Genomic DNA, 27795 nt, shown 5'->3' on the forward strand with positions numbered 1-27795 from the left:
TACGCTCCATCATTCAGTCACTGAATGCATTCTAGGAGCATAATGTCCAGAGGTGCCCTTGGTGTTGTGAATCAATCATTTTTCCTTTTCTGTATTGAATTACTGTTTCTTTTTCTATTAAATGAAAGAATGACCCTATTAATCTGAAGTTTAGGGGCTAGATTTTTTTTTCTTTGATACTATCTCTCTCTCTCCATATATATATATATATACATACACATACACATATATATGTATATGTGTATATATATACACATACACACACACATCTAAATACACCTAAATATACATATATCTAAATGTATGTGTGTGTGTGTTTATATATATCAGTAAATTCTCTCTGTAACAAATGTATGATTTTATATATACACAGAGGGAATGTACTAATTTTAAAATCCCTATTGAGTTGAAATGGTTTGGATCATGAAAAGGGGACCCTAGGAGTAAGGAGTAAATCAAAGGCAAATGGTTGTGGACCAAAATTAGGGCTGTTGAGGCAGAAGTTGATTAAAAAGATTTATTGGAAGTCAAATGTGAGAAATGACCTGGGAAAACACACCAGCAAAGTTGGGAATGATCCAAAGTCTGTTACAAGTTGGAATGCTTTTATAAGAAAGTTTGGGAGAAAGGAGAGGGACTCCCATATCAGCGTTGTCCTTTTTCATTGGAGGGTACAGTACAGGGGTTATTGTCATTGTCTACAGATTGCAACATACAGGCTGACGCATCTGTGTGTAAGACAATCAGGGAAACTTCCTGATTCAGATACAAACCAGCAAAACTTCATAATTCAGAAACAAATCAGCATCCTTTTCAATGTCAGCAGGTTACTCATTAATCAGTGTGTCAATAAGTTAAGGAACTCAGATACAATTCTTTACTCAGGGACAGGATGTTGCCATGAATCACAAGACCTCCCCAAGGCAGACTAATTTAGAAGCCTGCAAATGTGACCTGCAGGTTGTCTTGGTCGACCAGTGCTGTCCAGACTTCAATGTATATATTAATTACCTGGAGATTTTGTTAAAATGCAGATTGTGATTCAGTAGATCTGGATGGGGCTGCAATTCTGCATTCCTAACAAACTTCCAGGTGATGGTGATGCTGCTGGCCTAGGGACCAAGCTTTGAGTGGCAGGAGGAGAAGTTCTAGCAATATGGTTCCCAAACTTGGCTGCCCATTGGAATCCCCTGAAGAGCTTCAGAAATTACTGAACCCTAGAACCATGATCAGAGATGTAATTGGTCTGGGAAGAGACCTTGGCCGCCACCCTGATGATTCCAATGTGCATGGCTTGGAGCCACTGCATTCGAAGCTGTCAGACGAAGCAGAATCTCTCACTGCCTTAGCCTTTCAGCTACAGGTTATTAGAAATCCTCAAGGTGCATTCTTAAACCTTCCACTGGGTTTCAAAGGAACAAAATATTTTAAATGTGAACACATCTCTTACCCCTAGATAAGGAGAGAGAGAGAGAAAGAGAGATCCTTGGGATAAATGTCTCATTTTGCAAAAAGAAAAGACATGATTTGATTCTGTATATAGCTTATCCAAATGAAAGAAATGTTGTAGAGTTAGCGTTTCTGCTGTGCAAAAGGAAAGCACCTTAAGGAATCGCCACACTGTCTTCCACAATGGTTGAACAGAGTTGAACAATGAGAACAAATGGACACAGGGAGGGGAACATCACACACCGGAGCCTGTCCGGGGGTGGGGGGCAAGAGGAGGGAGAGCACTGGGACAAATACCTAATGCATGTGGGGCTTAAAACCTAGATGCAACAAACCTGCACGTTCTGCAAATGTATCCCAGAACTTAAAGTAAAATTTAAAAAAATTAAAAAATAATAAAAAAATAAAGGAAAACACCATAGACTTGCAGGTTTCTCTGGGTAAGCCAAGTTAGTACATAGAGAGACATCAGGCTCCATTAGCGGGATTGGTAAAGAGATTGAGGATGAAGGGAGCCTAACCTACCAACTCTTTTTTTTTTTTCTTTTGACACAGGGTCTCATTTTGTTGCTCAGGCTGGAGTAAAGTGGTATGATTATAGCTGACTGCAATCTCCAACTCCTGGGCTCAAGGGATCCTCCGACCTCAGCCTCTTGAATAGCTGGGACCACAGGAACTTGCCACCATGCCCAGCTATTTTTTTTTTTTTGTAGAAATGGGATCTAGCTATGTTGTCCAGGCTGGTCTGGAAGTCCTGGCCTCAAGCAGTCCTCCTGCCTCAGCCACACAAAGTGCTTGGATAGCAGGTGTGAGCCACCATGCCCAGCCCTGCCAACTCCTAATAGTATGAATAGCATCATTTCTTTGGCATTTGCTAAGAGTTACTGGAATATTTCAGCTACAGGCTTGTATCTCTGATTGGGTTTAAGAGATGGGATTTTCTTCTCCTCTGACCCAGCCACCCACCCACAGCCACGTCCCACAACACCTGTTCTCTCTCCCTTAGACCTTCAGTCTTTGACCTTGCTGCATTCTCCTTACTTATCAGTACCCTCCTTTAATAATCTCCTTTCAACTTAAACTGCATGGTTCATCCACATTCTAGTGCCCATTGCTACCTACCTACTAGCATGACAACTGCCTGGCAAACACCCATTCTGAATATATCCAATGTCCCACCTTTGCAGAAGCTGCCCCTAGAGTGCTGCATACTTGCTGGACAAGTCAAGCAACCTTTTGGTTTGATGCAATTCCAATGTATTTTGACAAAGGAATAATTTATGTGTAATAAGATATACAAATCATAAATGTACAGTATGCCAAATTTTTACAAATGTATGTATTCGTGTGACCACAACCAAGATCAAGATATACAACATTTTCATCACCCAGAAAGTTCCCTTGGGCCCCATCCCAATGAGCACCTTTCCCCTAGGGATAACTAGTATTCTGACTTTGATCACCAAAGAGAAATTGGTAATGAATATCAAGGAATGTTTGGTAAAGCTGACTAAGGTACATGTGCTTGTTTGTTACATGGATATTACATGCATAGTTGTGGGGGTTCTGCTTCTAGTGTACCTATCACTGAAATATTGAACATGGTACCCAACAGGTAATTTTTCAACCCTCATTCCTTATCCACCATCCCACATCCCTGCTTTTAGAGTTCTGAGAGTCTATTCTCTCCATCTTTATGTCCATGATGACCTTAATATTTGATGGGGTTAGAAGTTTCAAACTTTTGAGACATACGGAAGACTTGGATTGCAACTTTTCTTCTCTATTTTTTGCATAGGGCATACTTTTTTCTTGGCATCTAAGAACAGTCAATTTCTGAAATATGAATTACAGTGCATAGTTATAATACCAACTTTATAGTTTAAAATATTATTTGACTGCCTGCTGGTTTTATTTCCAGATTAACAAGTTTCTTAACATTTATTATGCCTCCAAGAGATAATTTCCACATTTGTAAAGATTGCTTGAAATGTCAGGTAAAACAACAACAACAACAGAAGTTTATATTTAGGACATGCAAAGGTAAATTTTTCTTGGCTAAATTTAAAATAAATATGCCTTGTGCTATATGAGAATGTAATTAATTGTGGCCCTTAGCATTGCATATTAGCAATATTTAGAGCATAATTTAATCAGTTGGTTGATTTGGGGAGGTAGTTGCAATTGATATGTAGACTACATGTTTTATTAGTTATTAGATTTTTAAATGTCAGAATCTTGAGTAAATGCAATGTAACATTTCCTTTGTTATAGAGAAAGAATTTTCAAGTTGCTTTAAAGGCTGATTATTTCAAAGACCAGTCAACTTATTTTTCCCCGATTCTCATAAATTCTGAGTTTTGAACATCCTTTCTTTAAAAAGCTTTGTTTCTGGAAATATTTTCTATTCTACCCCCCATAGAATATACTTACATTTCTTTCGTTGTATCTCAAAGAGTTTGGAGCTTGTCTTTCTGAGCTTTGACTATCCTTTCTACTCCTGAGAGTTGAAGTTGAGGGTGCTGACAGGGTGTTGTGGTTTTCATATTCTATAGAGAGGTAGCATTTGTAACAGGTAGGTGTGGGCCTTGCTTTCAAACCTCCCACCTGCTAGCTGAGTGACACTGGGAAAATTCCTTGGCCTCTCTGAGCCTCACTTTCCTCCTTCTTATAAAGGGGTAATAATGCCATACCTTGGAGTCATATTATGATTATTATATATTGGAAAAATACTTCTAATCATCTTGGCACACAGCAAGTGTTTAAACCATGGTAGTGACTAGAAACTCTATTAAACCAATTTATGGACTGGTGGCAGTCATTTTATTCATCAGTTCACAAATTCTTTAAAGTTCAGATCATATGGAGGACAGGGCATGAGGGAGGAAATGATGGATTCTGTTTATGCCCACAACACCTGCTGTTGCCTAAGGTGACCTTACCACCCAGCAAGAACTTGGCCAGTCTGCTTCTCGAATTGCTGTTCCAGAAAAGCTCATTTGCGAACAGTATCGGGTTGTTTATTTGGGTTGTTTATTCCAGTCAATCGACTTGGCCAACAAACTGCATTTCTTCAGGAGTGGGGAGAACTGTGTTTCATGTCCTCCTCTGTCACAGAACTGCAGACAGTAAACGAAGTGATGCTTGTGGTGCCACATGACTCCCTCCCTCTAAGAATCCACATTCAGGTTTGGGGAGGCTTATTTCTTTTTTTTGGCATGGCCCATGAATCAAATACTAGCAGAGTTTTCCCTCCAAAGATGAGACCTGTATATCTAGATCGGGGTTCAGCAAACTTTTTCTGTCAAGGGCCTGACAGTAAGTATTTTACACCTTGTAGGCCGTATGGTCTCTCTTGCAACTCAACCCTACCACTGTGGTGCACAAATCCAGCCATACACTCACCATATGTAAATATTCACAAAAACAGACAGAGGGCCAGGTTTGGCCCATGAGTCACATAGCTTGCTGACTTCTGCTCTAGATCAGTTCTGCTCAATACAAGTAAAATGCAAGCCACATATTTAATTTTACATTTCCTAGTAGCACATTAAAAACAATTCTTGGCCAGTCCTGGTGGCTCATACCTGTAATCCCAGCACTTCAGGAGGCTGTTGCATGAGATCACTTGAGGCCAAGAGTTTGAGACCACCCTGGGCAACATAATGAGACCTCCTCTCTACAATTTTTTTTTTTTTTTTAATTAACCAGGCATTTTGGCACATGCTGTACTCCTAGCTACTCAAAATAACTTGAGCCCAGGAGTTTGAAGCTATAGTGGGCTATGATTGCACCACTATACTCCAGCCTGGATGACAGAGCAAGATCTTGGCTTCAAAAAAAAAATTTGTAATATATTCAAACATCTTGATTTTTAAAAATAAAATGTTTTTAAGTCTTAGAATAGAAAGAGACAGATGCCTTACCTTTATGAGTAACCTAAGTTTGCTGAGACCAGCCTAGCCAACATGGTGAAACCCCATCTCCACTAAAAATACAAAACTAGCTGGTCATGGTGGTGCATATCTGTAATCCCAGCTACTTGGGAGGCTGAGGCAGGAGAATCGCTTGAACCCGGGAGGCAGAGGTTGCAGTGAGCAGAGATCACACCATTGCACTCCAGCCTGGGCAACAAAAGCAAAACTCCATCTCAAAACAAACAAACAAAAAAACAGAAATTGGCTTTTTGGATTCCATGTGATGAAGATTATTACATAATTTGTTAAAAAGGGATTTTCTGGTTAGAATCCCTTACCACTACCTCCACTCTGAAATATGTTGCCTGAATTATCTTGTTTTCCAGGGATATGCAATGCTCAAATGTTCACCCAATTAGCCCCACCCACTGTTGTTACGGAGTAAAAGGTATATGTAGAGAACTGAAAGAAAATAGATAAAATATCTGTTGATAATATCGAATGAAAATATTTATTGAAAATATCTAATGATATTACAAAATCCAAACAAGAGTTACCGTTTCTTCCTATAAGGACCTAAGTAGATCAAATCTGTTTGTTGTGACTATGTTCCCTGATGTTTCCAGCTACCTGCCTTAATAAAAACAAGGAAGCCGGTTCTTTACCAACAGCTAAGAATTTAGATAGTTTAAAAGTACAGAAGTCCTGAGAGAATCTTGGTTTATACTTCAGTTGTGGAAATATTTAGCTTATTAAACTCCTGAGCTATATTTACCTGAAAGACAAAATGAAACACGTGTTTGAGGCACACAGAAGATATTGCTTTTGAAAAAGAGATGTGAGGTCCTATTAAGGCAAAGCTGTTAATTACACACTTCGTTATTGTCAAGGTTAATACAGTCTGTGAGGGCAGAGGCACTTTTTCATCTCTTTTCGGGGAACAAGGGGAGACAGCTGTTTTCACAGACAGATCCATTATAGCTTATCACCAGCCAACAGCCCGCGGAAGGAGCACTATGAAATATGGCCACTGTCACTGGGAGCCTGAACAAATGCTGAGCTGGTCCAGGATACAATGGAAAGACAATGAGCATCATGGCTTCAAACTCAAATAGATTGGGTTGCATTGATTTTTAATGCCTGGAGGTTCCATGGCATAAAATCCACCAATCCTCTTGCAGTTATTGTATTACCGATCTCTATAAAAGTGCACAATTTTGCTTTAATGAACACCAGAGACAGACAATAATAACTAGTGGTTCTTCTGTTTGGAAGCCTGGTTAAACCATGTTGGAAAATTCTGCATGTTTGGATTTTCATTATTACTGCTTTGCCACTTATGATTCTATGAAGTGAAACTTGTATCAGCAAAACAAATACTGCCTTGGTTCTGATTTAACTGGTCTTCTTTTCTTTAATTTTTTCGGTGGGGCAACAATTTGTTTTTAGCAAACATTTACATTTTGCAACCCCCTGCTTATTAATACCGAGCTAATAGTTTTCATTGAAACAGAAGAGTGTGTGCTTTATTTAAAGTGTGATACATTTATACCATCAACAAACATTTTCAAATGCTAACCATGAAAATGAAATCCAAGAAAAGACTGCCTTAGGACATGCCTTAGTTTCTTTGCCCTTTTGTTTGGTTGGTGGGTTGGCTTTTAGATTTTGCTTTCATTTTTTTACTATTGGTTGATTAAAATTTCTTCTTTCTAAATGTTTGTAACCACATCATATCTTTTGTAGTATTCAGATTTTGTTCATCAATAACTTTAAGGCTTCTAGCCTTATAGTAAGGGCATGATGCTAAAGAAGCAGGTGTACCAAAATGGTGAAATAAATGAAAGTCATCGTTTTGGTTAAGCAGGAGAAATGTTTCATCTTCAAAGGGAATGAGAAAATGATCATGTAATTCCCAATGTGTATATATAGTGTAAATGTACTTAGCTCTATGTACATATATATATAGAACACAATACATATAGTACATTTAACGCTATATTATAGATAATAAAATGCATATTTAATAAAATTTTTTATATATATGTATGTATATACATGTAATGCTGACTGTTCTTATACAGAAAAGCATACCTCAGTCTAACTTTTTTATTATAAAAGTAACCCTGATTGTAGAAGATCTAGAAAATGCATTAACCCCATTGTATACACAGTGTAACCCTCAGACCATCATCATCATCCTCATCACCTGAGAGCTTTTCGGAACTCTAGCATCCCAGGCCCCACCCAGACCTACTGAATCAGAGTCTCCCTTTAACAAGATGCTTGGGTGATTTGTGTGCACTTTAAAGTTTGAGAAGTACTGGACTGAAATATAAATCACCCCTAGTCTTCCCACTCTGAGATGACAGCCGCTATCAAAATTTTACTATATTTCTATCAACTTTTCTTTTCTATACCTATCTTTCCATTTAAATCTTGAAAGTCTAACTTGGTTAATTTTTCTGACTCATACATTACATTTTTAAGAAAAATAACTATAGAATGCTGATTGTTAATTTGAAAGTATTCCACTTTTTAGATCTCAGAAGGAATATTTATGTAACAATTGTAATTAATTTGAGATACAGCTGTTTAAAATCAAGAAATATGTATTTTGTATCTAAAGTTACTAATAGTACTTTAAAGTCTCCCACATCAATTATCCCTTTTTTTCCCACCATATGAAGCTAGATTTATTTCTTCTAGGTGTTGTTTGTAGCTTCCTTTCTTCTTCATTTATTATCACTCTAATTTAAAAGTAAAATTTACCACCTCAGCCCCCCACCCCACCCCGGCCAATAGTTAAGTAACTAGCACTTATAAGTACTCTGTATATGTCAGGAATCATGCCAAGTTTTTTACACATATTACTGTATTAAATAATCACATTAACCCTGTGAGGTAAGGATCTAGTCTCAATGTTTTTTGGATTAAGAGACAGTGACTTAAAAAGGTTAGATAACACTTAATATTACCTATCTCATAAGTGCTATAAGCCTAAGATACAAAATAATGATAATAAATACTACACTTTTTAAACAATGTTTCTTATCAATTGGTAGTCTTTATCATTTCTTCTAAATAGCATTTAGCTTTTAGCAGTATTAATATTTTTCTCGGGATATGTGGTGACAAGTGCACAGAAACAGCAGGTCCCCAGTTCTGAGATCACACATTAATTCACATGATGAAATAGTGACCCTCTAATCTCCTATGGAAATGTTAATGAACACACTTGGGAGACAAAAAAATCCCTATGAAATTGTTATTGATTCCTTTTATTTATTAATTTCCTAAATATAAGATATTTATAGCACGACTAATGACAGAAAAAGCTCTATTTAATAGGCCTTCATTATGTTGTTCTTAGTAATCTAGAAATATTGATAGGTAGTATAGACCTAGACACATAGATACTATAGTTCTGTTTTTTATCCATCTATAGATATTTTAGGATAAATAGATGCCTCTTTTTGACATGTAAATTTTATTATTTCGGTATTTCTCAAAAATGAAGTGTTAGTTTAAAGTCTACCTAATCAACTCATTAATCAAATTGGAAGGGTTTTAGTGTAAAAATAGGGAGATTTAAGGGACCCGGAACTTCCAAAGGAGGTGTTCAATAATGCTCTTATCTCAAAGGAATCACACAGGGAATGATTTTTTTTTCCTTCTAAATTACCTGTGTCCTTGTAGTGAATTTCTAACACTAACAGTCTACCCCCCATCACAGCCATTTGTTAATTTGTGAAGATGAACTAATAGGTTTTTGGACATAAATTCCAAACAAATAATTGGGATACCAATTTGATATGAGCAGAGAGCCTTTCTTCTGTATTCACAATTGCCATCCTGACCCCAAAGATGGTAGCATCTTAAGGCATACAGATCACCTCTGAGCTTCAGTTGTCCGGTAAATGATGAGCTGGTGATTATCTCTTTTTTTTCTCCCTCTAGTTACATCTATTGCTTCCTCCTAGATGCGCTTCATAGTTCTCTTCTTCCAGAAACTTTCCCTAGACTTTTAGCTTGTTTTTCTCTAATCATTTTTTAAATAATCTTCATACTTTTCTTAGCCTTCATTAACGAATGTGTCGAAATGTTCTTAATTCATATCATATTTACAAATTTCCGTCCACTGAAGGCAGTGTTTTCGTTGAGGGCATTAGGATGTTTTAAAACTGTTCTGTAGCCCCTCCTGCTATCTGCAGCTACAATTCTAGGGGGAAGGGGATCACTAAATACCATCAAATGATAATATCCCTATTACAAATAAGAGAACAGGTAATGAAATAAAGAATGAAATTAAATCACATAGCAAGTGTGTACTGAAATTGAAACTGGAATCTCGAATTATCCAAATTCCATACATTCAGCAACTAATTTCTGAGAGTGGAGCGCACGATAGAAATATGCACCACAATGACCGATGGCCAATTTGCTGGGTTGTGATGTCACACACCAACGTTGCATTGCTTACTGGTACTATTTTGTTTAGCCTAAAAGAGTCTAAAGCATACCACAGAAAGAGACCTAGACTGGGAGAAAGGAGACTTGGGATCAAATTCCCTGTTTGTTAAATATTGTTGGCAAAGTCAACTCCAGGTTTCAGGTTTTACTCAGTAAAAAGAAGAGGTGACCTAGACTCTTTCCAGAATTAAGATGCTGGAAGTGATTCCATGGCACCAGATTGAATATTTTGTGTATTCAGAGATGGGAAGGCTTGGGGGGCAGACAAGAAAGAATAATTGGAATATTGTTTAAGATGGATAGAATTTAAAGAAATAATATTTTTCTAGGATACAGAGCTAAAGGTAACACTGAATATGAAAGAATCTAATATAGTTAAGTATTGTTTATCAAGTTCAGAGAAAGTCTGGATAAGATAAGATTTTTGCTAAAGGATTATCTGAGTAGATCCAGTGATTCAGAAGGCCCTTTAATACCTTGGTGTGCCTCACACTCATTACCCATGTGGCACATCTGTCAACACAAATGCCTGGGATTAAACACACCGGGAAGCTACTTTTGGAGGAACCAGGAATTCCTGATAACATTTTGTTTGAGTAACCTGCCTATTGTTCATAAAGAGAGAGAATAGAAAATGTGCAAGAGTATGATTTCTGTCCAAAAGGAAAAACTTTTAGTTGATACACTGTGATATAAACAAACTGTTTCTGTTTTCTTTAAAAACAGTGCAAGACATTATTGAATAGGAAAGGAGGCCAGGAGTTTAAATCCATAGAAGGTAGCAGAACAGATGTCTAAGAGGGCTTGAAGGCCACCCTGAGGAAATAGAGAAGTGGTAAACAAGGCCAGGCACAGTGGCTCACACCTGTAATCCCAGCACTTTGGGTGGCCAAGGCAGGTGGATCACGAGGTCAGGAGTTTGAGACCAGCCTGACCAACACCGTGAAACCCTGTCTCTACTAAAAATACAAAAACTAGCCAGGCGTGGTGGTGGGTGCCTGTAATCCCAGCTACTGGGGAGGCTGAGGCAGGAGAATTACTTGAACCTGGGAGGCGGAGGTTGTAGTGAGCCAAGATCATGCCACTACACTCCAGCTTGGGTGACAGAGCAAGACTCTTTCTCAAAAAATAAAATAAAATAAAATAAGTGGTAAACAGGGAAGATACAACTGAAATGAAATAGGAAGCTGCTGAAATAGACTTGATACTTTTAAGGCTGAGTTATAGCTGTTTCATCTTTCCTCTGCTAAGGCTGCTCATCTTTTCCTCTTCACAGTTATTGTTTCTCCCAAGTTAATCTGTGGGGTGAGCATGGATGTTGTTCCTCTGGGGAAAGGTCCCAGGTTATATACATGATTCTTTCTTTCTCTAAGAGAGGCTCCAACAGAGCATTCCCTCCTTTGGCAATCAATCCATCAATTTATGCACCACCCTCAACAATGACTACATTCCATATAATGAATTCCACACTATGGAATAAAAAAGGAATAGGCAAAAAAAAGAGACTAGGCTATTAGTTTATGAACATTGACTATATTATGCTCAGTGAAAGCAGTCAAGCTGAAAGGCTCCAGACTGTATCATTCCATCCATATGATATTCTGGAATAGACAAAACAATAAGGACAGAAAACGGATCAGTGATATCAAGGGTTTGGGGAGAGGGTAATGTTTGACTAGAGGAAACTCAGGAGATATTTTTGCAGCTGGTGGCACTAATTTGTGTGGCACTAATTTGTATGGCACTCTAACAGTGAATACATGATGCTTTGCACTTGTCGAAACCCATAGAGCTTTGCAGCACAAAGAGTTAATTAATGTATGCAGTTTCAAAAAACAACAAAAAATAAACCAGAAGATCAGAGGATCCTGGGATAGAATGCAGAATGTGACCAAAGAATCCAACAGCTACACATATATGACATAACCTCATTAAAGGGGGTGCAGGAAAGAAGACACTAACTTAAGGAACTTTGGAAACAGTGCTTTGAATGGAAACTGTAAGTGTAAAGGAATTTTAAAGAACTAGACATAAACACGGTACTTGAGTTGACAAAGTTGTTTCTCGTGGTAGAGTGGGTTAATCTGAAACTGCTGAACAGTTATACTAGCACTGAATAGGCAAATGACTGGCAGATGGTGGGGCCCATGTTTTTTACTGTTACAGAGGAAGTTACAGGTAAGTAAGGAAATGGCAAGAATAAACTATGTGGTGCTTGATTAGATTCAGAGACAATGTGGCTTTATGTTTTGGTTAATACAGATACAGATGGATGGATATAATTATAGGTGTGTGAGTGTATTCATGAGTTAGTCTACAAACATATTATTTCGGAGCTCTGTTTGCTGAGGCCTGGCAGTGACACCCAATAGCAATGAGTATTCCTGGAACCAAATCTTAATTTCTAATACTATTAGCGTTCCTTGGAGAAATGCCTGATTTTGGGGGGAAGAGCAGGGAAAATAAAAGATAAACCTGGAGCTTCTTGTAGGGACAGAAAGTAAGGAAGTGCTCAAAAAATAAAAGGAAGAGGGATCATCAAAGGGACACAGCAGCCACCCTGAGAGAACTCTCATTGACAAAAGCTGGAACCATTTGAGCAGCAAGTCAAATAGCATAGTGTTGGCTTATAACCCAAAGTATAAAATAAATAACCATAGTCCATCCATCCTTATATATAAATAAATAATTGAATAAGTAGGTAAATGGGAGCAAATAAGCAAGTCTCTTGTGCAGAAGAATTCCAACTACTTTATATAGATACCCTCCCACATACACACACACCCAAGAAGATAGAGCTTAAATCCCTGCCCCTTGAGTAGACGCTACACTTATTGACTTGTTCCCAAAGAATACAATATATGGAAAGCTAGGGGAGGGGAGTGTGACTGTGTGTTTAAGAAACCTGGCAAATACGACGTCACCCAGGTAGTCAGTCAGGGCTAACATCATCGTTACTAAGTCATGTCAATGATATGTACCCTGAACATCGTGTGATGAAATGTGTCTTTACTCTCTGGTCTTCCTCCTCAAACCAAATAACCTCTGTTTAAACATGGGAAAAACACCAGAAAACCCCAATTGGGGAACGTTCTCCAAAATACCTGACCAGTACTCCTCAAAACTGTCAAGGTCATCGAAAAATAAGGAAAATCTGAGAAATTGTCACAGATCAGAGGAAACTCAGAAGACATAACAGGTAAATGTAATGAGCTATCCTGGATGGAACTCTGGAACCCTAGGAGAAAATTAATGAACTCTATAGGAACATGGAGTTTCCTTAATAGCAATGCAAGATATTAACACAAGGGGAAACTGGATGAGAAGTCTATGAGAACTCTGTGTTCTCTTTGCAACTTCTCTGTTAATCTAAAACTATTCTAGAATAAAAATTTTATTTGAAAGAAAAGGGTATAGTACAAAAGTATTAGTCCAGGACTCTTTGAAAGAAAAAAAAATAAACCCTCTGTTTCACCTTGGATAGATCTATAAAACATCAGCTCCAGGACAACTTTGACTTCTTCCTCCATTTGAAATCTTCTATTGTACCATACAGGATGGTTTTGAACTCCTTGCTACTTGCTCAAAAGTATTTTTCTCCTAAAATCCTGGAAGTCTGAAGTCACAACACTTTGTTCTTTGTTCTTTTATCCACCCCCATCATATTTGCCTGCAAATCCTGTCATTGTCAAGGCACGGCTGACGGGCTTTGTAAGTGGTTTGCGATGTCTTTCAGTTCCTGGTATTCTTGTGTTATTTAGGTTCATTAAAGGGAACAATTTGTCACTAAGATCCAGGTGCAACCATCGTTACTAAGCCATCCAAAATTCATCGGTGATGTTACACAGAAGTGTGGCCATAGCAAACAAGCAGTACAGTATAAGTATATATACTTAATAAGAATATCACATTTGATCATAAATCACACAAATAATCTTCTGTCTGTTTCCTAATTACGGTTTCAGGAAGTGCCTTCCTCATCTATAAAATTTCATAACCTCAGTTATTATGTGTCTTCCATATAAGGGCAAAAAATGTACACCCATTTTTAGTTATGTTAATAGTTGGGTGACAATGCCTTCTGGTTTTGAAAATCATCTGAATAATGAATGTAAAACAGTAATAAATATTATTTTTTATTACCAAACAGTTATAGAGTGTTAAATTGTAATTATCAGCTCATCATTAGGTGGTTAGGGCGTATTATTTAGGTAGAAGAAGTAGGGGGAAGGGATTTGCCTGTTAACTGGTAAATAAAACAGTGATATTCTATGTGGGCTCCTCCATGGCTTTTTGGTGGTTATTTGATGTCTCTGTTGAGATAGGTAAGAAGAAAAATGCAATTTGAGATTGTTTACTCTTTGATTTATTTCACCACTGAAGTCAATCAACACTTTTATCTTTATCATTTTGTGTTAAGTGTTCCTGGGGTCTTTTTTCTTGTTTAGTTTAATTTGGATGGAGTGGGGGTGGGATGCCACCATCAATTTAAAAGCATGAAATATTTTCTTTAAACAATATTCCCTTTATTATTCCCAGACAATCGTTAGAGGAAACAAACCCTGCAAGGAAACCTCCATCAACGGCCTGCTAGAGGATTTTGACAACATCTCGGTGACTCGCTCCAACTCCCTAAGGAAAGAAAGCCCACCCACCCCAGATCAGGGAGCCTCCAGCCACGGTCCAGGCCACGCGGAAGAAAATGGCTTCATCACCTTCTCCCAGTATTCCAGCGAATCCGATACTACTGCTGACTACACGACCGAAAAGTACAGAGAGAAGAGTCTCTATGGAGACGATCTGGATCCGTATTATAGAGGCAGCCACGCAGCCAAGCAAAATGGGCACGTAATGAAAATGAAGCACGGGGAGGCCTACTATTCTGAGGTGAAGCCTTTGAAATCCGATTTTGCCAGATTTTCTGCCGATTATCACTCACATTTGGACTCGCTGAGCAAACCGAGTGAATATAGTGACCTCAAGTGGGAGTATCAGAGAGCCTTGAGTAGCTCCCCTCTGGATTATTCATTCCAATTCACACCTTCTAGAACTGCAGGGACCAGCGGGTGCTCCAAGGAGAGCCTGGCATACAGTGAAAGTGAATGGGGACCCAGCCTGGATGACTATGACAGGAGGCCAAAGTCTTCGTACCTGAATCAGACGAGCCCTCAGCCCACCATGCGGCAGAGGTCCAGGTCAGGCTCGGGACTCCAGGAACCGATGATGCCATTTGGAGCAAGTGCATTTAAAACCCATCCCCAAGGACACTCCTACAACTCCTACACCTACCCTCGCTTGTCCGAGCCCACAATGTGCATTCCAAAGGTAACGTTTGCTACCTCCTTTCCCTCAAGTGTGCAAAAACCTCCACAAGGGTGGTGCTGGCACGACCTTTTTATACGATCAGATTGCAAAGGACTTGTTTGCCTTTTAAGGGAAAATCGATATCAAAAGCCACCCTATCTCCACTTGTGAGGCCCCAGGGCAGAAGGTTTAGGATAAAGCATATATATTCATTAAAATAAGAATCTATCTTTTGGGCCCTCCTACATGGTTTCTCATTAAAAGGCAAATAAACTTATTTATTTGAAAGATAGAATTCTGATATATGAGTGATAAATATGTGACTGTATTTCACTAAGTTTCCTGTTAAGGAGTGGATCAGTCATATACAATCATAGAGCATTAGACTGAGCCCTACAGTGGTTCCTACACCCTGGCAAAGGTTGCATGGGCCTGCTAAAAAGGAAAGAAACTCAGGATAACATGGTAATTTTTAAATAAAGCTAATTGTGTTCAACTCAGGGGATGGTCCTTTATATTAAGAGTATGTACTTTCTACTATATTTGATTTGAAATATTGGTTTTTGTATGAAATTTGGGGGTGACAGATGGTTGCTGGACCGCTGGACCATTTTTGTGCCCTTTTTACTTTGTTTTGTTGTAATTCCTCTTTTAAATTTTGTTTAAATGTTAGCAGCTCCAAGTGTGCTTTGAAATTTGACTGGTCCATGATATCCTAAAGTTTGGGAATCACTGCCGGAGAAGTTACTGAAACTAAAAGCACAGACAAAGGTCTATGGGTCCGAAGGTCTAAAGTCTTAGAAAATACCTTTGAGAATGTGCAAGTGATTTATTTTTCCCTGTCATTTAGAAATGTTTTTGCTACCTTACCTGTCCAGCAAAAGTGAACATGGACCATTGGGTGTGGACTATGGATTACATAGAGGTCTTGAAGCAGGTGAGAGGGACTTCTCACAGGGCAGTCATGTGCCTTATTTATACCAAACTCTCAACAGTTTGGTGAGTAGCACAGAAAACTCTGGAAGCCAAGCCTGCCTGCATTCACCTGATTTATTGATTATAGACAGTCGATATTTTTCCTTTGCTTCTTATTTCTCATTAACCTCATCCAAGATGTTGAAGAGAAGTCATTTAAGTGTATTGTTGGAGTTACTTCAGCCATTCTTTAGAATAAACAAAAAAGCTGTCACCTTAGTTCCAAGGATATAAAATTAAAAACAAATCTTGATAAATAACGGCCTGAGATATGTTCCTCCAGTTAAAATTCACATAGTGACAGTGTTTTTTTTTTATTATCTCGTGGTGTTAATGTACTTGAACACCCACACTCAGGATATTATGACTGCTTTCTCTTCCTGTGTTCTTGCCAGGGAGACTGTTGGAAAGAGGTCTCATTAACCACAAGCAAAATCTGCTTGAACTCATATGCATGTCTCATGATACATGAGATAGTTTATTCCATTTCTTGTGTGTATCACTTGTGCATTTCTGTGAGTGATATGAAATAAATGAGTTAACATGTTCTATAGCTGAATTGAGTTACATCCTCAGGCTTTGAACATCAGTGGTTATTTTTTAATCTAAGATTTTGTGTGTGTGTGGCTTATTTGCATATTTGTGTTACGGAGTTGTTTGAGGTCACAGTCACAGAGAAAACATTGCCCAGATGATGCTGTGTTTTGGCCCTGGAGCCTCATTTGGCTCTTCCTGGATGTTGGAAATGAATATTGGGTGGGCTACACATGTCTATAGTCCAAATAGTTTTAGAGGTCAAGAGTTTTAGAACTGTTAATTCTGGAGTTTCAGTCTTCTCTCTTTTTTATTTTTATCTTTTTAAAAAGGATGAACTGGTATCCCTGAGTCCCTGAGTCCACATTTTCACATAGCATGGGCTTTTGGGATTTCATGTCACCACCAGCAATCCCTGCACACTTGTTTCCTAGAAGGGGAAACTGAGGCCCAGAGAGCCACATGACACACTTACAGTTTCATAGTTAGTTGGTTGCAAAACAAGGACAAGAACTCAAGTTTGGTGTTTCTCCCTGCTCAATATTTTCCTGTTATTTGGGTGTATGTTATTTCGGGGATTCGACTGCATTTGCCAAGAAAATCCGTGAGAAGTCTCAGTGGCCACCAGAACTTTAGTCTAAGTGATAGAAGAAGGAGGGCGGGAGGGGTGATTCGCTCTAATTCCCTGCAGGCTCCCTCTATTCTGCAGACTTCCAAATATAAGACAAAGCAGACCTGCCCTGAAATCTGGCTCTGCCAGCCCAGAAACAATGCACAAACTATTGTGGCTCACCAAAAAAACCACAACAACAAAAACAGCATATTCACTCGTGGGAACTTCTACCAAGGGTGTTCAGCCCTCATGATCAGAAATAAAAAGAAGCAAGCTGCTGCTCCATGTTTCACAGGACACTCGTGACAGATTCATGAGCAGGTTTTGTGTTTTGTGGGAGGATAAGAGGTGGGAGGCAGGTTAGTAATTAAAACGTTTACTTGATTAAAAATACAACGTTTCTCTAAAAAGACGGAGGTGCCTGTGTCTTTAGAACTGTACTCTTAGAGTGTACCAATCACATCTGGATTTCCGGCTGAGGGAAGAAATAGTGGTCACGACTCAGATGAGTCGGCCTTGCATTGCAGAGACTCCTAGAGGAGGCTGGGTCATGTTTTCATCTCCAATAATAAAAGGAAGCACAAAACTTGTGTAGGTCTCCAGATGAAGCAGAAATGAGGAGGGTCGTGTGTATGTGTGTGTGCGCACACGTGTGTGTGTGTGTGTTTGACACACAGTTTTACATTTTGTCCTAAAGAAAAAAAAAAGATTAATGTTAACCCACAGGAAAAAAAACAAACAAACAAACAAAAAACTCCTTCAATGTTATCTACCTACTTAATTTCCCTGCTAGCATGACAGGAATCAAGAATGTTATGAGTCTGTTGATGCTGGCCTCCTCTCCCTACATTTAAGTGTATTTTGCTGGAACTAAGCAGATGAAACCCTGGGGTTGGGAGGGTGGGAAACAAAGCCCAACAAAAACCATATAGTACCATACCCACCACAAAATCATGAAAACTGCCAGATGTGGAGAGAGAATGCTTTCCACCCTCGCCTGCAGACAAATCTGCCTTCCAGGGAAGGAAGCTAGCTGGAGAAATTGTCACCATGTATTTGACTTTGCTCATTCCTGTGCTCTCCAGGGACTAGGCAGCCACCTACTTGTGTCTTTGTATTGGCCCAGCATATCCGTTCCTTGCTGCAGCTACTGAGAAGCTCCCAGCCTAACAATCCCACCAGTTCATTAAGCATTTGCTGTGTACCAGATACATGCCGTGTCTTGTTGAGCCTCACGGATCTGTAAGGCAAGAATTCTTGACCCCTTTGTACAGATGGGGAAATGGGTTTTAAGAGGCTCAGTATGCTCACAGCAGAGCTGGGATCCAACTCTTTGGGCTTAAGCCTTTCACCAGACATTGCACGAATTTCCGGTAGCACAGGGGCAGCTTCTGAGGGTGCAAAGCCTGCAACCTGCCTGATTATAAGCTCATTTTAATACCTGAAGCAATGAAGTTGCAGTTAATTAGCAATTAATTTCACAATTAGGTTGCGTCATCCCCTTTCACTCTGTAGCAGAGTCCACCACCTTGACACTATGAACATTTTGGACCTAGTAATTCTTCATTGTGGGAGGCTGTCCTGTGCATCATAGGATGTTTAGCGGCATCCATGGCCGTTCCCCACTAGATGCCCATAGCATCCCTCCCTCACTCCTAGCAACCAAAATATACCCAGACACTGCCAAATGTTCTACAGGCAGAGGAGGGCAAACTTGGCCCAGTTAAGGACAACTGTTCAATAGCTATCATTTATCAAGCACATTTTGGCAGTTAAAGGTATAGGTTTTGGAGATAAACCGCCTGGGTTTGAGTCTTGACATTGCCATTTATTTATTTTTTATTTTTTTTATTTTTTTGAGACGGAGTCTCGCTCTGTCGCCCAGGCTGGAGTGCAGTGGCGCAATCTCGGCTCACTGCAAGCTCCGCCTCCCGGGTTCACGCCATTCTCCTGCCTCAGCCTCTCCGAGTAGCTGGGACTACAGGCGCCCGCCACCACGCCCGGCTAATTTTTTGTATTTTTAGTAGAGACGGGGTTTCACCGTGGTCTCGATCTCCTGACCTCGTGATCCACCCGCCTCGGCCTCCCAAAGTGCTGGGATTACAAGCGTGAGCCACCGCGCCCGGCCCGACATTGCCATTTATTAACTGGGTGAACAAGTCGCTTAACTGTGCTCCACTTCTTTATCTACAAAATAAGGATAAAGACAGCCCATGTCTCATTATATAGTATGAGGGTTAAGTAAGTTAATAAATTACAGCAGCTTAATTACTAATATGAGTAGTCTACACATCAGTCTACATGTGGAGCATGTAGATGAATGGTGGCAGTGAGGTGAGGGTTACTATGTTCCAAGCACTGTGCTAAGCATTTTGCAAACATGACTCAGCTTAATCTTCACAATTCCAGAAGAATTCAGGATCACCTCTGCTCTACAGTTGAGGAAGCTGAGACGCCAAATCTTTATGGACTTCCGCAAGTTTGTAAAGGCAAATAACTGAGTCAGGATTCCAAACTAGGTCCCACTGACTCCAAAGTCTATGTGTTCCAGAATATTCTCATTTCTTCTATAGAAAATCCGGGGGCAGAAAGGTGGACATGAAGTCTCCAGGCCCAGACACAAATCCTACAGGTAGCCTCACCTTGCTGGTGAAGAATGGGTGGTGACTGACAGGTAGATTTGCAGTGCCCATGGAATGCTGTTTATTCTTCCTGTTCTTGGTAGGATGGAATCCTTGAGAAGTTCCTTAATGTCATCTAGAGTGTAAACCATGGGTAAAAGCTGGAACTATGGGCTGTAAAGGAAGTGTTAGGTGCAGAAATCCCTAAGGTGCTCACATGCATTTATTCGACCTTAAGCGGTAGTCGTGTTTGATTTTTTAAAAGATAATCCAGATTTTCTCACCCATTACAGAAAAATGCAAGTTATATAATCAGATTCCCTGGATTCAAGCCCTTAGTAGCTGTATGATCTTCTCTGTGCATCAGTTCCATCATCTCTAAAGTGTTTCAGTACCTACTTTGAACTGGGCATGGTGGTACACACCTGTAGCCCTAGCTACTGGGGAGGTCAAGGCAATCCTTTGAGCCCAGGAGTCCAAGGTTGCAGTGAGTTATAATTACACAACTACACTCCAGCCTAGGCAACAGAGTGAGACCCTGTCTAAAACAAAACAAAACAAAACAAAACAAAAAAGGATAGGAAGAAAAGGATGGTGTGATTTCTCAGCACTTCCTTCTGGGGTCAACAGGGCAATGTATTTTCACTGCTTAGCTATCACTTTGCTTTCCCTGGAAGGAAAAAGCACTTGAACCAGTGGGTCCAGTCCTCCCGCATCAATAATTTAATGATTCACTGTTCTTTGTGGTACTTGCCATGCCCAGATTCAACCACGGCTCCAACAACAAAACAGCAACTTCTTTTCTACTGAGGATCCCTGCAGAACTCCGTTCAGAGATCCATTCAGGGCTTCATGGGTTATGGAATGACAGTGCTAGTGAAAGCTGATGGGCTGTACTAAAAATCTGAGGGGGAAGGAGAGAAGCACTTGATCACTTAATATAACAACGGATATATTTAGATTTGTTTTCTTTACCTATAGCGTGTTCATTAAGGCTCATAAAACATCCAAGGACTGACTGAGTGCACTATCTCTAACGTCTGTCCCTTCTGATGGAGACTTTGGGTGTCCTTTGCATATGAATGTACACTTCTTCCCATGAATACTCTTGTGATTCAAAGTATATTGTATTTTGGTCATTATGAATGGGTTTTCCCATTACCAAATTAAAAACAAAATGAATTTAACCTGGCGTTGTCCGTTCCTAGCTCTCTTGGAGGCCCTGACATATTTGAACAACATTCTGAGGCTGCAAACCAATCCCCAAAGATGAAGAGTCCCTCCACATCACTGCGGGAGGTGACAGATCGCAGGTCAGACCAATCTGCTCTGTCTCACTGCTCTTGAATAGAAGACGCATTCTTTGAGTTTGAAGCAGCAACTGTGGGGGGGTAATTGGATATGCCAATTCAGAGGTGGAGGAAGAGCCTGGAATACCCATATGCCTGAGCCTGCACATATCAGATTTATTCATTGCTTCATATATCTAGGCTTTGCTTGTTTGTAGGGTCATGAGCTGCTTGTCCAACTCTCAGTGTGCATTTGCAGGGCACAACCAGAGAGACAGACGAGTCATAGGGTTTAATGAATCCCATTCCCCTAATTGCCAGTCTCTATCATGTCCCTACAGAGAATGCAAGTTAATTATTCTCTTCAGAATTCTTACAGGCAGTCGTTTTCCCTTCCCAAAGCCAAGCCTGATACTGTTTAATTTTCCTTTGAGCCAAGTCAGGACAATTTAAGCTGTCCTTTCCATGCTCAGATAATAGAGGACTGTGATTCAGTTTTATCTTGCATTTGATTTATGGAGAGCAAGCAGCAACCCAGCCTGGCGTTTTCATTTTTGAGACGAGCAGTCTTTGTTTTATTGTGCTCTGAAAAGGTGTATTGGAGCATCACATTCAGGCGCTGGAACCAGCTGCCGCCCACTCCCTGTAACTCGCTATCCTTCACGGAACATTCCGAGTCCTCATTCTGTGGGCACAGACCCACACTGTGGCCGTGTCCACACACCCCAGTCGAGCACGCTCCAGCCACGGCCCCCCTGCCCTCAGAACAGAAGGCCGCAGTGCCAAATAGATGCTCCTGCAGGATTTTTTTTTCCTTCGCTTCTTTCTCCCACCCTCCTCTCACCAAGCGTTTTCCCCCCCCCCAGCCTTGGCATAAAATGGTCAAATTATGTTCTACTGCAGAATTCAATTTCACAGTTCAGTTAGGTCCTTGATTACACTGCCAAATTCAGATTAATGTGCATTTAACTAACATGGATCAGGGGAATTCTGGCTGACAGCCAGCTGTAATCGGAGCAATTGATAGCTGTGTGGAGTTTTATGCCCCGTCCACCCCAGCGTACCTCTGGTGAAATTGATTGATTAAATGAATTCATCGCCATAATTATTTATAATGTTGATACATCACAAGCCTGTGTCTGACCCTGTCTTTAGAGATGTTGAGCTCATTGTAGAAAGGTAGTCTGGCTGAGTTGTTAACTGGGGATTATTTATTCCATTATATAATATATTCTTTTTTGCTCTTTTTCTTTTTTGATCATGTTTGAACAGAGACATGACAAAGCACATTTTTAAAGAATTAATTTATATGGTGTAAAAAAAGTGTCAGGAAGCTAAAAAACAAGTGTATGTATTAGCCATTTCAAAAAGAAAAGAAAGGAAATCACAATCACGACTGCTTGTTCATTTTGTCAATATTTCTAAAGATTCCTGTAGAGAGAATTCCTTCTTAAAATGTATCCAATTTTCAATGACAATTAATGACCTGGTAACCCTGCAGCTAAGCAGTTTAGCAGCCTGGGTGATAATTTGTAAGACGATTGACCTGGTCTTCTCTCATTACGTCATGCCATATGGAAATCCCCCTGAAAACTTTGCAGACCATGGTCTCCTTTGTAAGGAGTTACTCGTTCACAAAATCACAGCACTGTTCTCTTTGGAGGGATGGGAAGAATGCCTTTGTTGTTTTTTCTCCTACGCTGCAGTTTCCCACCCTTGCTCTGTACTCCATGCCCTTGCTATAAGGTCTGCAAGGGTAAACTATGTACATAAATCTTTTGGAAATGGTTTGGATCATGGGTGATGAGAGATACATTGGATTTGCTTATTAAATATCGTTCCTTTCACTGGTCCAATTCCACTGCATTGTGGTTTCACTAAATAATCAGATCCCAAACCCCTTTCACAATACCAAAGATAGGTCTGCTTTTATGAACTTCAAGCCTACTCATTTTTTTTCTAGAATGTATTTGTAAATCAGGTCATAGAAAAGATTGCACAGTTTAAGCTGGACAGCTTTGCACATCTTTCTCACATGCGTGAACATGTGTGTGTAAAACAGTAGGAATGGACAAATTCATCATTTACGTTTTCTGCCTCCCAAATGTAGGCTATCATGAGAAAGACAACTTAGAATGGGACACTTACATGATTATGAAAGTCCAAGGGTGATGTGAGAGGGCAAGGAGGTCTCATCACAGAGGAAAGTTTGCACTTTCTTCCTTGAAAGAACTTACAGAAGAAAGCCTGAGTGGTGTTGTAACAATGCAGAGTTCTGCTTTGACCAAAACAAAAAGGAAAATGATGAATGATGTACATAGATAATCAACTCGTTTTGCTGTGATGACTACTCCTTTTATTTTTTTTAGCTCATTTCTCTAAGCCAAAACTGTTCAAAATAAACAAGCCAAAAAAAAAAAAAAGCCCTTAATTTGTCTTTCACCCCCTCTCCTAGACATTATCATCCATCATGTTCTGGTCCAATTCTTGCATTTTGCCCCAGGCTGCCCAAACATCTGGGCCCCCAGTGAAACACCCTGACCAGGCTTTATCTCTGTGGTTGTTGTCATTGCCCACTCTGCCTGCCTCTGTTAAGACCACATCCCCCGCCCCCCATCATTGATTCCTATCTCTGTGAATTTATCAAGGACCCAAGTACTGAAGCGACTCTGTCTGGATTTGAATCCCAGTTCTCCCTTCTTTGTAGCTTTGGGACCTTTGCATGACTACTTAAACCCACTGTGCCTCAGTCTTCTTATCTATAAAATGGAGGAATTACAGACCTTATTTAATTGTCCAGCTTGAGGTTTACATGCAATAATATACATAGTGTGCTTAGAACAGTCCCTGGCATGTAGAAAGCACTCAACAAATATGAAACATCATTATTCTTATAAATAGTTGTTACTACTGCAAGGATATACTTCTAACAGAGCAGTTGCTTGACAGAAGAGGCCCCACGATGGCTCCTAGGAGAACCACTGTGTATTTTAGTGAGGAGAGAATGCCCAGCCTTGATTATACAGACCAGGGAGGTGACAATGAATGTTGGAAATGCCAAGGCAGGCAAGGGCGCCGGCCTGTGGGCCAGTGTGCTGGGCGCCCTCCCACTGGGAGTGAAGGACTGACCCTGGCAGAAGAACTAGGTTATGTCGTCCCCTTGGAAGTGTGGAGCTGTTTGCCCTGGATTGCTTGGAGGCAGTTTCGTCTCCTTGTGCCTCTATTTTATCAACCACAAAATGGGATTCGGTTGCCCCCTGCTTGATTCCCAGAATAAAAAGAACAAGACCTGTTGAAAGGGTGTGGGCCGGTGATACGCACCATCATGGAACCCCGCATGTGGGTTAAGATCCAACAGAAGACAATGGTTCAGCACCTTGGTGGCCCCAAATGGGGTCACCCATGCATTTCTCCTTCACAGAGTCAGCTACTTGTCCTCTGAGGGAAGACCACATGTCCCCTGACTTGAAGTGAACAGTTCATTCTCTGATGAGTATGCCTCGAGTTTCATTCAAAACATTGTCTCTTGTGATACTGGCTGTTCCTCAACCATTGCTTTTTTAAGAGTCTGTACCTCTTACCAGCAGCCATGAAAGACAACAGCACCTTTTTGTCTCATGGCCTAATTTTGAAGATGGTTAGCTTTCAGCAAAGAGCTCTGCATTCCATCTTTGCCTGGAAATTGTCCCCTTGGTGGAGGCAGGCTTCTTCTTTATGTCATATGCTGGCTGTTAAGGGTGGACTCTGATAATGCTGCTGACAGGTGATAAGGAAGAAAAGTGGCCTAAATTAGTGCAAAGCGGTGTTTGTGATTCCTGCAGGATGCAGCTTTCCCATTCTTAATATATCTTCAGAGATCAGTTATACATGCTTGTGGGGAATGAATTCAATTTTGTTGAAAGTACGGGAGCAAGTCCTCCAAGGAAGACACAGGGTGATAATGGCAAATGATGGCTCCCAGGACATACTTTCAGAAATAAAAGCCAAAACCCTATTTCCCTTCACACCCTGGCCTTGCTGACTAGCCTAGACTTGACTAATCTGGAGTTTATTGAGGAAAGAATCCAGTTGTTTAACTTACACTGACACTTCTCTCTCCCCATTTCATCGTACACACAAACGCACACACACACACGTTTTCCTTGTGTAGCACAAATACAGAGGCTTTGAAAAGAATCAGCTTGCTTTTGAATATTTTAACTATACATTGTTCAATATATTACAGTTAATGACATCTTGTCTTATTGCTTTGAGTATTAATGTATAGGAATACATATACCACAGGAGCATTGTATGTCTTCAATAAATTCTAGCTAGTTTGATAATATTGCAGTTACTATTTATTTTATTTTGCATTTTCATTACTGTGCTAAGCACTTTATATAATAATAACACCAAGTAGAACTTACTGGCCAGTCATTGTTTGAATACTTTGATATGTATTTGATCCTTTAGAGTTCGAAGTGACCAAAGGAAGTAAGTATTATTATTGTTCCATTTTACGGATAAGGAAACTAAGACTCACAGAGGCTGATTTGACTAAAATTATCAGAGTCAAAAGGAAACTAAGACTCAGAGAGGTTGACTTGACTAAAATTATCAGTCTGAATTCATTCCTATGCCCCTCAAAAGCATGTGTTCTCTCTGCAACCAGGGCAGGAGGGCAGCTTAGCAGCTACCCTGGTTCCTGCTGGTTGATGCCAAGGCTGTCTGAGTGGTGAATTCGCCTAGTAAAGTGTAGTGTTTTTGAAGATGGAAGGGCTGCATTGCTGAATGTTCAGTAGGCCAGGCACTGTCATTGTAGAACCAATGGGCAGTGTTGGGGGACTGAGAATGGTGCTATGGTAGCAATTTTAAAGAGCCCACTGTGTGCAGTTATTGCTCTATGATGTGATAGAATGACCATCTTCTCATACAACGTGATGGGGCAGGAGCTTGAAACACCTGCTTGCCTCTACCATGTCACCAGATCCAATGAGCAACATGCCCCATCCCACTTCTCAGTGGCATTTGACAGGATTCATTAGCCCTTCCTTCAGAAATACTTTCCTCCCTTGGCTCCAGGACACCTTGCTTCCTTAGTTTCCTTCCTACAACACTGGCCACTCCTTCTCTGCTCCCTTTTGCAAGATTCCTCTGCTCTTTCTGGTATCTAGATGTTGGGGTCCTCAGACCATCTCTTATACATTCAGTATCATGGCTTTTAATATGAACTAAGCACTGATGACTCTTAGATTCATGTCTTTAGCCTTAACTCTTCCCTGGACTTGGGGCATATCTAAGTCTCCTAAGTGACACCTCCACATGGATGTCTAATCACTCTCTCAAACTTTACATGGCTAAAAGAACTCTTAATTTTCCGCCATGTATTAGCTATCAATATTGCTGCATAACAAATTATCCCAAAACTTCATGGCTTAAAACAAACAGCCTCATGAAGCAAAAAATACTGCTGTTCAACTAATTTCCCCTAAACTTTAAATAACAAACATTTACTATTTCACAGTTTCTGTAGGTCACAAATTGAGAGGGCTTAGCTGATTGATTTGTTGTGTCTTGGAATCTCTCATGAGGTTACAGTCAAGATGTTAAACAGGGATACAGTCATCTGAAGGATCAACTGGACCTGGAGGATCCCCCTCCAGAATGGCTCACATGGCTGTTTGCCAGAAGGCCTCAATTTCTAGCTAGCTCTTAGCAGGAGTCCTCAGTTTCTTGCTGCATGGACCTCTCTATTTTATTATTATTATTATGGTTATTGTCATTATTTTTGAGACAAGGTTTCACTCTGTGATCCAGGCTGGAGTGCAGTGGTGCAATCATAACTCACTGCAGCCTTGAGCTCCTGGGCTCAAGTGATCCTTCAGCTTTAGCCTCCCAAAGCTCTGGCATTACAGGCATGAGCCACTGCAGCCAGCCCTTCCAGAGGATTCTTGAGTGTCCTCATGACATGGCAGCTGGTGAAAGCCAAAATAAATGATGTGAGTAAGAAAGCAAAGGAACTTGCCATCATCTCTGCCTTTTTCTTAGATCACTCAGATTGATCCCAATACAGTGTAGAAGGTGACTACATAGGAATTTGAATGTCAGGAGGCACAGGTCATTGAGAGCAATTTGGAAGCTGATTATCACAACCCACAAGCCTGTTCCTGCCCCTGGATTCCTCATCTCATTAAATGGCCTGTTGCTTAGGCCAAAATCCTGATAGCCATCTTTGATTCCTGTCTTTCAAGATCTCATCCAATCCATCAGCAAATCCTGTCAGCTCCATCTTCAAATCTTGCCCTAGATTTCACCATTTCTCACCCCATCTACAATAACCACCCTAATCTCAGCCCACATTAACTGTGATAAGCTGCTGGTATCCCTGTTTCCACTCTTGCCACCAAAGTCTCTCCTCCAGCAGCCAGAGAGAGTCAGACTGTGTCATTCCTGTCTGCTTAGCAAACTCCAGTGCTTCCCACCTCACTTGGAGCAAAAGCCAGCGTCTTTGCCAAGGTCTTCATGATCTGTCCCCGGCAGCTTCTCGGTCCATCTTCCTTCGTGGACACTCTCCACTATAGCTGAGCGTCTGCTGTTCCTCAAAAACTAAGCCTGGATCTGCCTCAGAATCCTGCATG

At 40.3% G+C, this 27795-nt stretch overlaps 1 protein-coding gene across 4 annotated transcripts in view; it reads left to right on the top strand.

Moving 5' to 3' along the window:
* Positions 1-27795, top strand: part of PAK5 (p21 (RAC1) activated kinase 5) — a 293777-nt gene that overhangs the window by 232433 nt on the left and 33549 nt on the right. For all 4 annotated transcript variants that reach the window (XM_032142712.2, XM_032142713.2, XM_032142714.2 and 1 more), the window contains one exon: positions 14379-15164. In XM_032142712.2, coding sequence (XP_031998603.1) covers positions 14379-15164 — 786 coding nt within the window. The remainder of the gene's footprint in view (positions 1-14378; positions 15165-27795) is intronic.

This window comes from Hylobates moloch, unplaced genomic scaffold (assembly GCF_009828535.3).
Source record: "Hylobates moloch isolate HMO894 unplaced genomic scaffold, HMol_V3 SCAFFOLD_21, whole genome shotgun sequence".
In the NCBI taxonomy this organism is placed as follows: domain Eukaryota; kingdom Metazoa; phylum Chordata; class Mammalia; order Primates; family Hylobatidae; genus Hylobates; species Hylobates moloch.